This window comes from Phoenix dactylifera, unplaced genomic scaffold, assembly GCF_009389715.1.
Source record: "Phoenix dactylifera cultivar Barhee BC4 unplaced genomic scaffold, palm_55x_up_171113_PBpolish2nd_filt_p 000143F, whole genome shotgun sequence".
NCBI lineage: Eukaryota > Viridiplantae > Streptophyta > Magnoliopsida > Arecales > Arecaceae > Phoenix > Phoenix dactylifera.
Genome location: NW_024067698.1, coordinates 1,018,122 through 1,034,570, shown reverse-complemented (window position 1 = coordinate 1,034,570; position 16,449 = coordinate 1,018,122). Strand labels below are relative to the sequence as shown.

Here is a 16,449-nt window from a genome sequence, read left to right as displayed (position 1 = left end):
CAAATGGCGGCGGTGGCGGCACAATTGCGATTAGCGATCAAGGAAGAATTCAAAAAAAATCGGTGACATGCTTTGATTGGGGCTAGCTTTCCAATGGGGGAGGATGGGGAAGAGCTGATATTCTTGTGAAGACTAGGGCAAAATTTGAGGAGGAGGAGAACTCATCCTCCTCTACTGTGCTCAACCAGCGCTCTGCCCTGGTTTTGCTTTGGACGAGCCTTCAGGCCGCGTTCGAAAACTGAGCTGAGCCAACCAGCCAGCCCAATGAGGCTAGGCCTCACAATTTTCACGAAGGAATGGAATAGCCCAAATACTGCATATAATTTCCCACTATTCCTCGGCCTAATAAGTTGCTGGACCTTGAATCATGCCCTCAAGATCATAAAGGATAGAACTATCTGAGGTTCAAATTTTTTAGACATGTAAACCACTTAAAGATGCAGTTGATAGCAGAATTTTGTCTGAAAAATCAAGTACAGTCCAATCAAAGGATTACTCGTATTGTCCAACCGGATGTCAGCCAAAGAAATAAAAGAAAGAATCTTGAAATTAGTAAAGAGATGGAAAAGATTAGATATTTATACAGAAGAGCTTTCTCAATTCCTCTTGATCGAGAAGCACATCACAAAGCTTCTTAGTGAAAATAAAATCATGAACCTATCAGGCTCCAATTGCTATAAATCCTCGGACAAAGAAAATCCTAATACAGATCCAACTATTAGTAGAAGAAAAAAATTAAGGAATTAAGTGAGGTTCAAAGGCAAAACTATTGTATCAATAAAAAAATGACATATATTGACTTGATTCTGTCCAAAAGCCGGGAAAAAAGATCAACTCCAAGGTAACTTGCGATGTAATCATCGGGGCACTGAGTGCTGCCCCGAAATAATAAATAAATAAATAAAGCCCCAGATAGCTCTTTAAAAAAATAGATAAATAAATAAAAGAATCCTCATTTTGATGTCAAGAAACCATCCTAGCCGCAGAGTATGAACTTGCAAGCTGGAAAGATCATCCCCGTGAAGCAGAGAAGACATATGGTCACGAGATACTGAGAGCACCACTGGAGAGGCCTCCATTTGATCTCTACGCTTGAGCTCTTCATCCTTTTCGAGGTCTGCGGCTCCTTCGACAGATCAAAACTGGCGCCTTTCATCCTCAACTCCTGAATGCACCTCGTGAGGGCCCGTCCGTCGGCCCTCTCCCTCTGCAAATGCCTCGAGACCTTCCAATATCCGCAGATCTTTATCTGCACCGCACAAACCAAAACAAGCGAGGTGAGAAGGGACAAGCAGGAAGGGACCCACCAGTTCTTGCACGCCCTGCGCTCCTCCGACTGGTTAACAGAGGAGGTGAAAAGGAGGGTGAGGGAGATTCCATGGAAGGCGAAGTAGAGGCAGCAGAGCTGGAATGCCCCGCGCTTGATGCCTTCCAGCCGGGCCTCGATTGCTCCAATGCGGTGCCCATGGAGGTCTTCCTCCCTCTGCCAGAGCTTGAGAAGGAGAAGGTGGCCGGGGCTCTTGGAGATTTCGGTCAGGGGATGGTGTTGGATCGCGCCAAGGGTGGCATCAGCAAAGGGGCTTTGCTTCTGGGGCTCGGTATCGACTGGGATTTCGACGACATGGTTGTCTCTTTGTTCTGCCATTGTAAGACTTGGAAGGTGGAGGAAAGAACCAAGAAAGAATTGATATGGGGTTTTGGGAAAGTGAGAGAAACAGGGAAGATTTGAGTTTGGGAAAGGAAGTTTGGTTGTAATGGGATACAGAGAGAAAGAGGGAGGCGCGCAGGAGATTAGAGAAGCGGAAATGGAAAGGAGAAGAGAGAGTGAATGCAGAGATCTTGCGTTTGACGTGGGGGTTTGGATTGGGCGGAGAGAGGAGCAGAGATATTTGAGGGCGTTGAAGAAACGCCTGGCCTCCAACGGTCAAATTTTTTATCCTTGGGTTGGCTTTCGTTTGATGGCGCCCAACGGTCAGATTTGTGATTTCAACGAATCTGACCGTTGGGGCCGAAGCCCCAAAAGCGGTCTACCAAGTGGTTCATCAGACTACTGAAATATCAAATGGTACGGGTTCATCCATTTATACATGTAATAAAACTACTTCTGAAAACCAAAATCAGACAGTTGGGTAGGATATCGGACGGCTAATTTATGATCTAACAATGGCTGATTGTTAGATGATCCAACGACCCAATGAGAGATTGTCTTGTGCACCATCCATATAATGCACCGATAGACTCTTACTACCAATGTATACCTTTTTAAACACAACAGCAGAAATATTGTTCCTTATTAGGTTGCCGTGGTGTGGTGGGTGATCTTTGCTATCACTTAGACCTACAACTTCATCCAAAAATAAAAAAAAAATACCCCAAAAATAATATTATCTACCCAACAAATATCCAATATGAGATTAAACACGTGCACGAAAGGATCCTCACATATTTTCTCCTCTCCGTTCAAACTCTAACTTCTCATACTAATTCTCATACTAAGAATTTAAATACATTCAAATCTATCATAAACACCATAATTAACACCATAATTAAAGCCCAATCTTAATAAACCTGTCCTAATCCGCAAAAGATATTATGAAAATTTTATTTTAATATTATTTTAATCTCTATATTTTTAAAATTAATATAGAGTATCACATACACAAAAAAAAAGCAGTGATCTTGATTAATAACTGCTACAACCCAACAGAAATCGGAGATCAACATATCTAAACTGCTTTATTTGTTTATTATGTCACAAGGATACGCCTAAATCACCAGCACGACGATCTAACGTTCCAAACAAGTTTGTAATTGTACAAATGGTAATTGCAACCACTATTTATGGCATTCCCAGAGACGCCTGCCACTCGTTTTCGGCAGTGGGCCTCTTTATAGGCTACCGCATAGAAAAGCCAGAAGGAACGATGCATGGTTGAGACCAGACAATCTTTTGGATGTTCACCTTACAATTGCCAACAGTGGATTACTTATCTACACTTTCTCCCCATTTCACAACCAATAACAGTGAAGGTAAACAAGGCCATGCCCTTCAAATAATGAGCAAATTTGAAAGATAAAAACAATTTTCCCTATTGAGCCGGGTGCATGTGTAAAATAATGCCACGAGCTTCATTGCAATGTCGGGAGAGAGCCTAAGAAACAGGAATAACGAGAGCACGAGATCTGCTGAAATCTGAATGCTAACCAACATGGATTGAGCCTGAGTTGAATCCCTGGCACCAGACAACAAATATAATTCAGCCAAGTAGCCCCTCACAGATATACTGATTCATGTGCCTACTAAGAAAAAAGATTCATATGAACAATAAATAGGTGATCTAGACCGCGGGCAACTTTCAGAACAAAAGAAAAATGTAAAAACTGGAAATCTGCTGCTTACTGCAATAAAAGAAACAAGCCTAAAGTTACTGCATCAATTGCTTTTGCTGATAGAAATGATTTTTTGAGAGAAAAATACTTATCAGTCATCAGATTTGTCTGTGTTTGTAAGTTGCGTAATTCTATGCAATGCTGTAATATCCTTTAAACACTGATGAATTTTATGAAAGCCACCCATCTAAATTATCAGCAGCATCAAGTTCGAACTCTTTTAGCACAGTGTCAAGCCTATTTTTTCAGCCTTACTCCAAAAAACCATAGTATATTAAAAAAAATAAAACAAGGACTCATTATATTGTCCCACTTGGCACCCTTTTTACCTTTTTTCGTGAGATGGACGGATGGCGTTTCCTGTCAAAAAAGACACTCTAATTGCAATTAATGACACTTGAATTCTCAACCACAAGTCTACAATACCATTAGACAGTATCAGTCCAGTGTTCGGGCTCTTTTAGCTTTGGCATTGTCAAGCCTATTTTTCCATTTTTCTTTAATGTTGCTTTTGCATTAATTTAAGCTTTCTATAACTAAAAGCGAGTACTGCCCTATACCGCCCAGTACAGAGCATGGCATACCGTACCGTACAAGAAGAAAACTGGTACGAAACATGCCTTCAAGTTGGTACAAGCCCTATACCGCCTCGTACCAAAGTGCATACCGGTCCGTATCAAGGCATACCGAGATGAAAATTGAAAAAATAAGTAAGAAAGTTATTTCGGCACAAAAGTATACTGTACCATACCGTATCGAACCAATACGGTACTCGGTACCGACATTACGGACCTTGACTAAAAATGTTACTGACTAGTCAATTTTCAGTAATCATCATCTTACTTTAAGAATTAAGATATTTATAATTTTTATTTTTATAATTGTATTACAAGGAAGTGTCCACGTATTAAAATTTTTGGAGATAGTGTCAAACACTTGGGGTCATTTGGACACTTGCCACTCGTGCCAATATTCCAACGAACATTGGATGTGCATAATGATGTTGAAATATCTTCACCGCTGAAGTAAGATAGTTGTTATTAGGAGGCAACTTAAGCATTGTTAAAGCATTTTTATAAGGGTTTGAGAATTTTATACTAGAAATATATGTTAAGATCTTGTTATTATTTCTAAAATTTTGATAAACGTAAACAACTTGTCCATAGAAGAAAAGGAAAGCAATATCAGGGCGTAACTTAAGCATGCATACGCAAACCATAAAAACATGAAAATAACAGAGTTCTAGAAGAAATTTCTAAAAGCAATTAAAATTTTCCAATGATTACAATCAAGATAAAAGTTTTAAATGTATTGAAGATATTGTAACTAAAAGATGTTATTAAATTTCTCTAAAAATTACCAGAGCTAAAAGGAAATTCAATGATCCTCTCAAAACAAAGTCAACCTCTCAAACAAACATTGGTCTTGAATGACAATATGACTCTGCTCAGGATCTAAAAACTTGAGTCCATGGCATTAGTAACTAAACTTGGCCAAAGCTTAAGGGAACAAAGAAAAGCTTTAGTCCTATCCCAAAAAAAAAATTGAACGCAAGTTCCACTTTCTCATAGGCATTTTATCCAAGAAAATGATATTCCCCTGGAGAAATAGAAGTTGTGGGTACAAAGGTAAACTAGATCCCCCACTAAAGCTTAAGGAACAAAGAAAAGCTTTAGTCCTATCAAAAAAAAAAAAATAAATGCAAGTTCCACTTTCTCATAAGCATTTTATACAAGAAAATGATATTCCCCTGAAGAAATAGGAAGTTGTGGGTACAAAGGTAAACTAAATCCCCCACTAAAGCAAAACCGGACTATTCGTCTACTTGTTATCCAAATGCCTATTTCAGAAACTTGCTCTCTTTGCAGACGATATAGTATGTCGGCCATCAACTTAGTATAGACAAACAATAAATTTGAGGATTTTTTATTAGAAAACAAGTCTCAGTCTTCATGATGCAAATTGAAACATCCTGCCTCAGAAACCATCTTCTAGACCCACCTGAAGACTGAACCAAGCACATGGTATGGAATCCAACATGCAAGTGGACTTCTAGATTCTGAGATAATGATGGATAGTATCCAGAAATCTGAAGCATTTCTCACATTATTTCCAGTGTATTACTACTTGCGGATCCTGAGAGATGATTGCTGTAACAGGTTCATCGCAATCTACCAATGACATCCAATTCTGAAGCCCAAAATATATTTGAATACCCTCTTTTGCTTCAGAGTCATATTGAGTAAGATGCCTAAGGTCATCCCAACTTTTGTATCACAGCATCCGTAAAGAAAGTAAACCAAACCAACTCACAGCCCAAAAGGCTTTTACTTTTTTCATTTATTTAAAAGTTTAATATTGACCCAATGGCTAACCGCCAGTTCAAAAGTAGAGGAACCTCGGAACCTATGAATATACCATTTTAACTTATCTGATCACATTGATTAAAGGATCCATTTGAGAGTGCAAAAGTGTTTCCTCTCTTGCATCGTGTCAAGGTATTAAAACCTTATGATAAAGAAACCAAAAGATGTTTAAGAAATCTTAGTGTTTGAATCCAATTTCAACCCTGCAACCTCAAGAAGCAAAACCACTCAATGAGCATGCCATGGTGCCACTTGTTCAAATAAATTTCTATTCCTGCTTGTATTTACACTTTAAAATTAATTTTAAATTTGGTTGAGCAGCAAACAACAGTGTGTGTATGAATCTAGCAAGTGACCGCACCACTTTGTTGCATAATGTGCATGAAATTTCTTTTTCTTTTTCAACAAGGAAGTTCACTATAAATGATTCATCTTCAAATGACTGCCATGTGCAAGGAATAGTTATGCAGGCATATCATTGACAAAGGCAGGCAGAATGGATTTAACCTCTCCATGAAGAACCACTTGGCAAACATGAAGCTTCATGCTGTTCACATACTTTACCTGATATCGGCAAAAGAGCAAATAGTATCCAAGACAAATAAACCTATGGTTCGAGACCAGAAGACTATATTTCAATAGTCTGAGAACTCCAAGGAGGCAAGCAAAGATGATGCAACCAAAAATAAAAATAAACGAGAATAAAACAAAAGGAACCTTACATTGTCACTACTATCCGCAACAGCTGGAACCTTCTTCTTTCGACCTACACATTTAAAAAAAAAAAAGCATGTGAAAAAATAAAAAATAATAAAGTTAGTGCAGATTGAAAATTGAAAGACGAATGACATATGTCTATTTACATGCACACTTATTTCACACTTATTTAAATATTTGATATGGATTTGTCAATCGAGGTCATAGAAGATTCTAATAAGGAAGGTCATTCAGATTTTGATTAAAGGGTCTTAAAAGCATAGAAGGTTGGATGGAAAAGACCAAATAAAAATAATAAGAAGGATCTAAGAAAGCAAGCAAGGGAAGCGAACATGAGTCAAGATTGAAATGAGTGCAGATAAATTCAATCGACATGCCAAATGAATAGGATAAGATTTGTGGATTACGTCCTAATAGCGACAACACATAACAATAAACAACTCACAAGGTTAAAATCACAAGATAATACAACTGAAAGCTGAAACAAGTATAGAATTAAATAAGATTAAATGATACCAACCACTAGATGGCATAATGAAATCTTTACCCCTAAAAGTAGAAACATATGCAAATGCATCATGACACAAAAGGCTGTGTTATATACAGAAACATTAAAAGATTTTTTTCTCATTCATCTTGGAAAAGTAAAAAACCATTTACTGAAAAAGTAAACACTGGAAAAGTGGAAAGGATTGATAATAGCATAAATCCACTACTTGCTCATATTATTAATGGAAAGCAAAGCACTAGTCGAAGGTGGATCTTCATCACAAGGAAACAAGCTATCTAGGATTTAAATACAGCTTCCATTTTGAGAGTATTGAACAACAGGTACTTTTTGCAGCCACACGTACCAACATGTACATCAAAGTGCATCTTATTGCAGCTGCCAAAATATAAGCAGGCACTCAAGCATATTGGCCTGCACTTGCTATTACAAGCACATGCCTTTTGTTGCCACTTCTGACTGTAAGATAACACTTTAAGACACATAGAAGAAGAAAGAACGCATGGCAAAGGATACATGTATATGATCACTCCATCATTGGCAACATGTGCACAAATATGCATATAGTAGCCATATCCCATCAGTCATTCAGCAAGCATCACTTTTAAGCCATGACAGTTAGAAGGCCTGCCGACAATTTAAAACTAGAAGAAATAGTAGCCTACCTCTCTTGGGTTTTGGCACCTTTGTATACACATATCCGTGCATCACTTCCTCAGACCCCTTGTGCATTAATACCATAAACGTCCCTCAGAAATCATTTCCAATACAACAAACACAGGTAATAAAGTTGGGTTTGAACTCACCAGCTTTCTTTTATGTACAGAACTCCTGCTGGCTTTGTTCTTCTTGCTGATCCTCTGAAAAAAAATATATAGTGCTTTTAAGTGAAGATGATATGTCATTCCAAAAAATTCCTGATGCACTGGTGGGGTATGATGAGTTTAACAAGAGAGAGAGAGAGAGAGAGAGAGAGAGAGAGAGAGAGAGAGAGAGAGGAGGTTGGATGGAGAGTGGAGAGAATGCAGAGACTCACATCAAACTCTTCATCTTTTGTCTTTGCGACAAAAGCATCCCAGTCCTCCTGCTTTACATATGATGGTTTTAGTGGCTCAATACCTCTTTCAAGATCTTTCTTAACCCGAACCAAGAGTTTGTATTTGTGTTGTCTATAACAAGAAGAAATCTTTTTCCTGGTATAGCTTCCATTTATATCAAAATTATACCTCTCCTGTATATTGAAAATGATTGTTGCCAAAATTAAGAATACGAATGATGACAGAAAAAAATCAAAAAACTTGGAGTAAATACCTGTACATGGAAAGGATGGAGATGCCTACCATTAATACACTTAAAACTGATTTATAGTCATCAGTTGGAACATCACTGATTTGCTTGAATCTGACAGGTAGAAAATGGCATACATATGAATTAATTGACCGTTTAAAGGCCCCAGCATTTGGGCCTGTCGGGTTACCAGCTTCATCAAAATCCACTGTCAATCTCTTGACTGTATTACAGTTAGCAACACGACAAACTTTTCTAGGTACCTTTTTCAAGCCTGCATCTGGAAGGACCATCTCTAGAACTAAGAAAACAAGATAGCTTATTAATATATACAGGCAAAAACTAAACGAAAATACAATCACCTTGAATTTCTTCACACGGAAAATCAGAGCTCTTCATTGCTTTGCTTAAAATGCTATCAATGTTTGTATTCGTATCAAGGATGCTGATAGCAATGTTGTCTAGGATATTACTCTTATACCGAAGATCGTTGTATTCCCTGCTATCATCCTTTGTCAAACCTGTGTCTTTGTTCGTACGTATTTCTGGCATATTAAGACCCTGAGGTACCTGTGCTTGCTCAGTAGTTACCTCCTCCATGTTGTCCTGGTCATCATTCATTCTCATAATATCCACGGAAGAGGGCCTTGAACAGTCATTTGGTAATCCTTCATTATTGTCACCACTTGATAATCCAGAGCTAAGGGATACATTGGGAATTATGTCAGCACCTGAGTCACCTATAAACAAGAAAATGATGTACTGGTGAAGAAAAACTGTGTATATGAATAACAAAAAACAAGGGTACTTTTGTCAGGGAAACAAAGAATAGTAACATAAAAGCAAGCACATATGATAATCCAATCGCCTAATCTTAAAGCAGAAGAAACATTCTACGAATTATCAGCGACCACATTAAAATGTTAAAGTTTTTCTTTCCTTTTTTTTCTTTTTTCGGTGGGGAGGGGACTGGGGTGCTTGGAGCACACTAAGATAAAGAAGGCTGAAACAATCATTGCTTGCGATATACTTTCTGTCGTCTTCTGTAAATATAGTCAATGCAGAAAAAATCTGAAACTAAAAGAAATGTTCTCAAATCAGCAGCATAGGTAAGATCTAATAATCTTTTTCATTTTCTCCCTTGAGCTGGACTTGGCTACACTCAATGGATATCCATTCAAATCTGGTCTGGTCTACATTGGACAATGGAGGTCTCAAATCAATTATCTGAGCTATCGGATGTGTGATCTACTACCTCTACATTGCTTATATACCAAAAATCATATGATTTGGAGATCCCTAGACTATTCATCAAGTGTCAAAAAAATAAACAATTTAATGTTATTAGGCTATTTAAGTTTTTGACCAATTGAAGCATGGCTAGAGGTCTCTAAATCATATGATTTTAGATTTAAAGATAGTAAATCACATCCAACAGCTCATATCATTGATGTGGACTCTCATCGTCCAATCCAGACCTGACTGAATCTTAATGGAGATGCACTCAACTGTAGCCAAGTCTACCTCTTCTCCCTTTAAATTTTGAAATAAGTAATTGTGACAAAGACGTCTATCTCACATGCTCAATAACCATAATTATCAATCTTTGTCCCGGCTATTAAGGGCTGGCCTCATGACGTGGTACTTAAAAGTGTTAGAAGTCCATCTTTGCTGTTTTTGGAGCTTAGTTAAGCATGAAGTATCCAAAAGAGAAAATGTCAAATATTTCTCAACCTTAAGTCTTGAGCTAAATTTACAGTTTGGATGAGGAATATGTATCTTAATAGCAGTTGTATTGGTAAGACATATAGCACTAACCTTGTGAAGCATTCAGAAGATAAGCATAATAGCTATCTTACCAGTGCCTTTTTTCATCATTTAACACTAATACCCTTTAATTGCAATTTTTCATAGCAATAAAACCATCTTGCATATCATGCTTTATACTTGTGACCACTTTCTAAGATCTACAAAGTAACATCAGTTCATTAGCATTCCACTCTTTTCAACAAACACATCAAACAAGTCAAATCATCAATATGTACATATTAAAAGCAAAAACCCAAAGAAATCAATCACTAATAAGGTTCTCGATGTTATATAGAAGATGCAAAAACCTGACAAGTAATATCTTTAATATAATTTTATTCTAAACTATTAATAAAAAAAATTTGCTTATAGTTTTTCTGAGTAGAATTAATTTACTTGTAATTTAGTCAATATACTTTTTCTATTTATCCATTTTATTCATTTTTCTTGTTGTTGAACCAAAAAATTAGATATGCATCAAGATCTAACTCTCACACTTGTATCCATGCAATACTACCTTCAAGATAATAATTATCCACAAAAACAAATTTTAACCGATTGAGAAATAATTAGCCAAAAATTTAACCTTCACTACATAAAGCCAAATTAGTTCATTGGAATCATCATTGCCTGCACCAATTTTTTACCCAAGACCCACTTCCTCAACCTCATAATGTGTGTTCATGAAAGCAGGTGCAACTTTGTAGGCCACTCCTTGCAAATTGTTATGCCAACACTCACTTTCATTCATTTGAGAACTTTTCCACCTAGCCAGTGTAAAAATCATGTATCATTCAAAGTTTTTATACTTTTATTTTAAAACATCCAGTTAAACCTGCCATTCTTCGTAGCATTGTTCTTTATCTAGTTTCATTGCTACGCCACTTCCTTTGCAATTTCTAGTGGTCATATCTCCACCGATCCTTAAACTCATTATCTTTTTACTAAAACTAATTTTTTTTTTTTACTCTTGATGAAACAAATTTTATCTATAGTAGCATGTATCTTTCTCACTCATTTAACCTCTTCATCGCAAGCAACTCGCAAGCAACTCTAAGATCATGATAGGATGCATACTTGCATGCTTAGACCCTTACCTTGTCCCCTATAACTTCATATGGAGATATTTGTGACAATAGGACATATCTGATAAGTTAAAAAGACTTTATAACTACGCTTTATATACGATACAACCTCAAGTTAATCCCAATAATTTAGTCACTTAAAATGGCCGTAATTCCCATGGATGCTATAAAACTTGTACAATGAAATGTGAAAACATTACACCACTTGTGAACCCAAGCAAGTCTTTGAAATTTTACTTGTTTCAAGAGCAAATCACACATAAAAGTCCCTTTAATTATCAAGTTGATAGTTCCAATAAGTTTTAACACGTTTTCAAATAAGCTCCGATTTCTGCACTCTACCTAAACCCCAAAGACGTAAGCTTATTTTCCCACTTTAGTTTACCAAGCTTTCAGGCTTGACCCTTTGGCAACCAAACAACACGTCAAAAGATAGCAAAACACACTTAACTACATACCTGGCACATGTCGGAAGTGAGATCAAACCCATCCTAGCTACTCCCAATGAATTATGAAGATGATTTGTCAAGTCTTCTCCATTCCCCACATAATGTTGGAATTTAAAAGGTTCTATATGGATTTATATACTAATAAACAACAAAAGCTGAACTCTTCTTAACAAAGATCTTCTTGCAAGTAAAATAAACTAACAATTGGGGTTCAATTGCTCCAAATTTAAGGATGATTTCTTATTTCCAACTCTGGGATAATTGAGATGCACCTTGAAGGGGAAAAACCTTGAAGTCTCCAAACACGTGTACACCTTCTCCATAAAAACCTTGCGAATGTATTTTAGTTCATATGCTCCACCTTTTTAAAAAAGGACTCTTCTTAAGCTAAATTTTAAGAATATGCACTTGTATATGGTAGTATGGCCACAAATCATGCCCCACACAGCATGTCATCTTACCAGCTAGCAGCTTATCGACCTGAAACACTTCCTGATGGCCGCTAACAGTTCTCATAATCATATTCTTAAAGAAACCAAGTAGCAACCCATCAAAAAGCAGAAAACAACTTCATTGCTTTGACTAACTCATTCATCTTTACGCTGACACTCTCTATCCCTTGCTCTGAGCTTCTCATTAGCTGACAACTTTTCGAGCAAATTGCAATAAAAGTAAACCTTCAATTCGTGAATTTTTTATACCCTTTCCTCGTCCTCAAAATGGAAACAAAAGAAGACAGCAGAAAGTAAGCTTCCCTTCCTAATGATAAAAGAAAAGGATGCATCAGAAATATGAACTCATATTTTGCCCATCAAAATGAAACAAGAACAACCAAAGAAACTAATGGAAACAAAAATTCCATAAAGAATCTCCTTTTCAGTGAAAGACGCACTATTGACTAAAAATATAGCTCTAAATCAACGAACCCTAGAATTAACATACTCAGTTGAACGCAAGATGAACAAAATCACAGGAACCAAGTAATCAGAAAGGACGACCACCTGTTTGCCTTAACTGCTTTCTTCGGATGAACAAGAGTAGGAGGTCCTCGTGCAGCGCCCGAAGGAGCTCAGTCCGCGATGACGCCCTCTCGATTAGCGTCGACTGGTAGCTAAGAAGGTTCTGCATTCGCTGGCGCTCCAAATCCCCCGCCTCTGAGGTCCGGATTCGGTCCTCCAGAGCCTTGATCTCCTTACCGAGGGCGTCGATCTTGTCCTCCTCGGTCCGCACGGTGGAGCTGAACTTGTAGTGGTCCTGGAGGACTCGTCTGATCTCCGACTCGATCTGCTCCATCTCCCGGCCTCGATCGAAACCCTAATCCTAGGCCCGGGCGATGCTCGCATTGAGGAAGCGAGAGAACAATTCAGGGCGCCATGGGAGAGGAGAGATATGGAGAAGTGGGCAAGAACCCTGTTTAAAAGTTTCTTTTTCCTGTTTAAAACTTCAGCAGCAGAAGCCGAAGGTTTCTCTTTCCCGTTTAAAGTTTCGGGAGTAAAAGCCAAAGCGCGATGAGGGTATAAGAAGGCACATGCGAAAAGGATGAAGATGCGAGTTTCTTTGTTAAAAAAAAGGTTTTAATCTTTCAAAAGCTGTCTAATGTTTTTATAATTCTTTTATGAATTTTGGAGAAAATAAACAGATATCTTGGAAGAGAGAAAATCCACTTTTTAAAATAGAATTACATAAAACGAACTGGATTTCTAAATTTGATTGACGGTTTTAGGGTCGGGATTGAACGAGGGATAGTATAGATTGTATGGTCCTAGATTTAACGACCATCATGAAATGCTAAATAGCTAAAATCTACTGACTAACATATTAATAAATGGATTAATGGCATAGCTGGACTTAAAGTTAGGATGCCGCAAAGTTGTGTTGCTTGTATGTTTTTAAAATTAAATAGCTAGGATTTTGTAGGAGGGGATAAGGGGGTTTGAGGATGATTGTAAGAGCTCGGTATGTGGTCAGTCACTTCTAGGGGTGGCAAAATATGATTCGACCCGCCATAAACAGGTTTGGGTTTGGCCTAAACATGTTCGGGTCGTAAACAGGTTGACCCGTTTAAACTGTTTATTAATTGGGTCGGATACAGGTTTTATATGTCTAACCCGTATAACCCGTATAACTTGTTTAATATATGGGCCTCATTGGGCCTGATTTTATCCCAAATAAAATTGATGGAGGCTAACAATTTCAAGATCCAACGACTGGGAGTGGAGATGAGATTCACAGATGAAAACCTAACTAAAACTAAAAGAAGAGAAAGTGAGAAAGAGAAACCCCCTGGAGTCGCCGCCAGTCGGGCTCTTTCCCCCTTTCCCTCCTCATCTCTCCCTATCTTCCCCCAGCTACCGAGTTGCCGAAGATCTCCCTCCAACCGTCGCCCCTCCGGCCGTCGTGGGATTTGACCTCGATCCCTTTAGATTTGGCGAACAAACAAGCCGAGGAGGTCGGTGAGGAGGGACTCGATGATGCTAAGGAGAAGCAGAAGATCCGAGGACGCCGGGCCTTCAATGATGCCGAGGAGGTCGGTGAGGAGGGACTCGATGATGCCGAGGAGAAGCAGAAGATCCGAGGACGCCGGGCCTTCAATGATGCTGAGGAGGTCAGTGAGGAAGGACTCGATGACGACGACGACGACGCCGGCGTCGGGGTCGGAGGAGGGGGCCAAGGGTCGGAGGATTTCATCGAGATCCGGGGGCGGGTCGTCAGAGGACCGAAGGAGGGAGTGATGGCCACAGAGGGAGACGTGGGGGTCGACGGCCCAGGGCTTGCCGCGGTTGGGGTCGTGGGACCTTCCGACTTCCGAGGCGGGGCTTCCGGGAGGTGAGCGGCGGCCGTCGCCGGCGGACGGAGGGGGAGGCGGAAAAGTGGGAGAACATGGAGGGGGTCTTGGAGGAGACGGTCGAATGGGTGAGAGGAGAACGAGGAGGGGGTCTTGGAGGAGACGACCGGACGGGTAAGGGGAGAACGGGGAGGGGGTCTTGGAGGAGACGGTCGGATGGGTGAGAGGAGAACGGAGAGCGGTCTGGATCAGGTGTTCATTGTTTAAACGGGTCAAGAGTCAAGAAGGAACTATTTAAACTGATCTGTTTATTAAACATGTTAAATGGGTCGGGTCGGGTAACCTATTTAATAAACAAGTCGGGTTCGGGTTGTAATTTCTGACCTGTTTAATAAACAGGTCAAATTCAGGTTTATAATTTTTTGACTCGACCTGAATCTGACCTGACCCGTTTATGCTCAACTCGACCCGATTGCCACCTCTAGACTCACTTCGGAAGTATCATGTGGGTTGGAAAGAGGGAGTTGCCTAGAGCATTTCAGAATTTGTTGTTTTTTAATCTTATTAGATTTATCCATGTTAGAACTGTATGAATCATATGTTTTAGCAAAATAATAATAATAATAATAATAATAATAATAATAATAAGAGCTCTTCCGATCTAGTAAATAGGAGATTAATATAAAGTGGCATCCCTTTATTGGGTAGAGAGAGGGAAAGAGGAGGATTGTGGAGAAGGGCAAGGATTAAGGAGGTTGTGTTTTTCAAAATGTATCCTTGGAAGGATAAAATAAGAAGATTAAGAGGAGGGTTGAGATGAGGAAAGAGAGTTAATTCATAGTTGAAAAGGATAGTAGATGGAAGAATGTGATAGGTCAATTCATTCTCCTCTGAAATTGATATGTTGAAGAACTTATTGAAGGATATGATTTTGTACAAAGGAAAAGGATCCAATAAATGAGGATGGAGTGCAGTAGATGTGATCTATACTAGAAACAAGTAAGATTTAAAGGCCAAAATTATCATTAGGAGGGGATGCAACATATTATGCCAAATTCAATCTAATGCATATAATGAAAATGATATAAAAATATTATTATTATGGATAATATATTGTTTTTATGTTTTTGTATGATTGGGTTTAGCGTAAAGGTGGCGGCATTGGCAGATAGTGTTTAGAGAGGCGCATAATGAGAGGAATTGAGGAATAATAAGATGGTGACTTATGAGAGTGCCACCTGTCACGCTAACAAATAACTCATTCTAATGATAGAATAACAGAGTTAGTGGTCTTAACTAGGTGTACACTTCTACGAGAAGATCTTCTTTGTGATATACATCCATACTAAAGAAGCAAAATATGAATTTTTACAGGTTGCAATCATGAAAAAATAGATCTAATGGGACCCACATTGGGTTCAAACTAGATTCGAATGTGGTACAAGCGCATGATTTTAGATTTTCTTAGTGGATATATTATGTCTAGCACTTAGATTTGGATCCATAGGAATTAAATCAAGATAGGGTTAATTAGATTGGGGCGACATAAGTTCAAATTGGTTGGATAGGGTGCAAATGAGTGTGATCGGGTATGATTGGCTGGTTAAGATTAGATTTCGAGTATGATCAAATTAGGTCGAATTAAGTAGATCAAGCGTGAGCTTAGGTTGGAGTGGATGAGATTAGGTTGAATTGGCTAGAATTGGGTGAGGTCAGGTTAAGTCAAATGCAACTAAGCAAAAAGATTATTCATCCTATAATATTGATATTTTCTCTAGTTCGGAAAATACTATACATGAAGCGACAAAAATAGATAACCAAAAAAAAAGTCTACCATGGAAAGTGGTAACAAGCAAAATATGGTTCCAAATTAATTCCCAAAAAAAGTTCCCGCTCTTGCCTTTATGTCATTGTAAAGTGTAACTAACGTAATGTATAATATTATCTCATCCTCTACACGCTCGTCGCACCTCCTCTTTGATACGAACACAGATGTTAGCCTTGTTTGAGATAATTCAGAAAAAAATGGACAATATAAGATACGAATTTTTAG

General features: G+C 38.4%; 2 protein-coding genes across 5 annotated transcripts; both read right to left on the bottom strand.

Annotated features, from left to right (window-relative positions):
• Positions 1–558: 558 nt before the first annotated feature.
• Positions 559–2,311, bottom strand: LOC103724311. Its single transcript, XM_008815531.4, has one exon. It carries the CDS (start codon positions 1,643–1,645, stop codon positions 977–979), a length of 669 nt encoding a protein of 222 aa, XP_008813753.2. The 5' UTR covers positions 1,646–2,311; the 3' UTR covers positions 559–976.
• A 402-nt stretch (positions 2,312–2,713) lies between these two features.
• On the bottom strand, positions 2,714–13,127 carry LOC103724312. 4 transcript variants are annotated; one of them, XM_017846932.3, is made up of 9 exons: positions 12,613–13,127; positions 8,631–9,008; positions 8,322–8,548; positions 8,018–8,212; positions 7,788–7,841; positions 7,647–7,704; positions 6,479–6,522; positions 6,264–6,320; positions 2,714–3,233 (listed from the first exon to the last, which is right to left on the bottom strand). In XM_017846932.3, the coding sequence occupies exons 1-9, from the start codon at positions 12,902–12,904 to the stop codon at positions 3,201–3,203; spliced, it is 1,338 nt and encodes a 445-aa protein (XP_017702421.3). In that variant the 5' UTR covers positions 12,905–13,127; the 3' UTR covers positions 2,714–3,200. The 4 variants fall into 4 exon arrangements, 3 of the variants coding, with proteins under 3 accessions (XP_017702421.3, XP_026656275.2, XP_026656274.2); XM_026800474.2 differs by lacking the exon at positions 6,264–6,320 and having other exon boundaries at positions 12,613–13,123; XR_003383127.2 differs by lacking the exon at positions 7,647–7,704 and having other exon boundaries at positions 3,160–3,233.
• Positions 13,128–16,449: the final 3,322 nt, after the last annotated feature.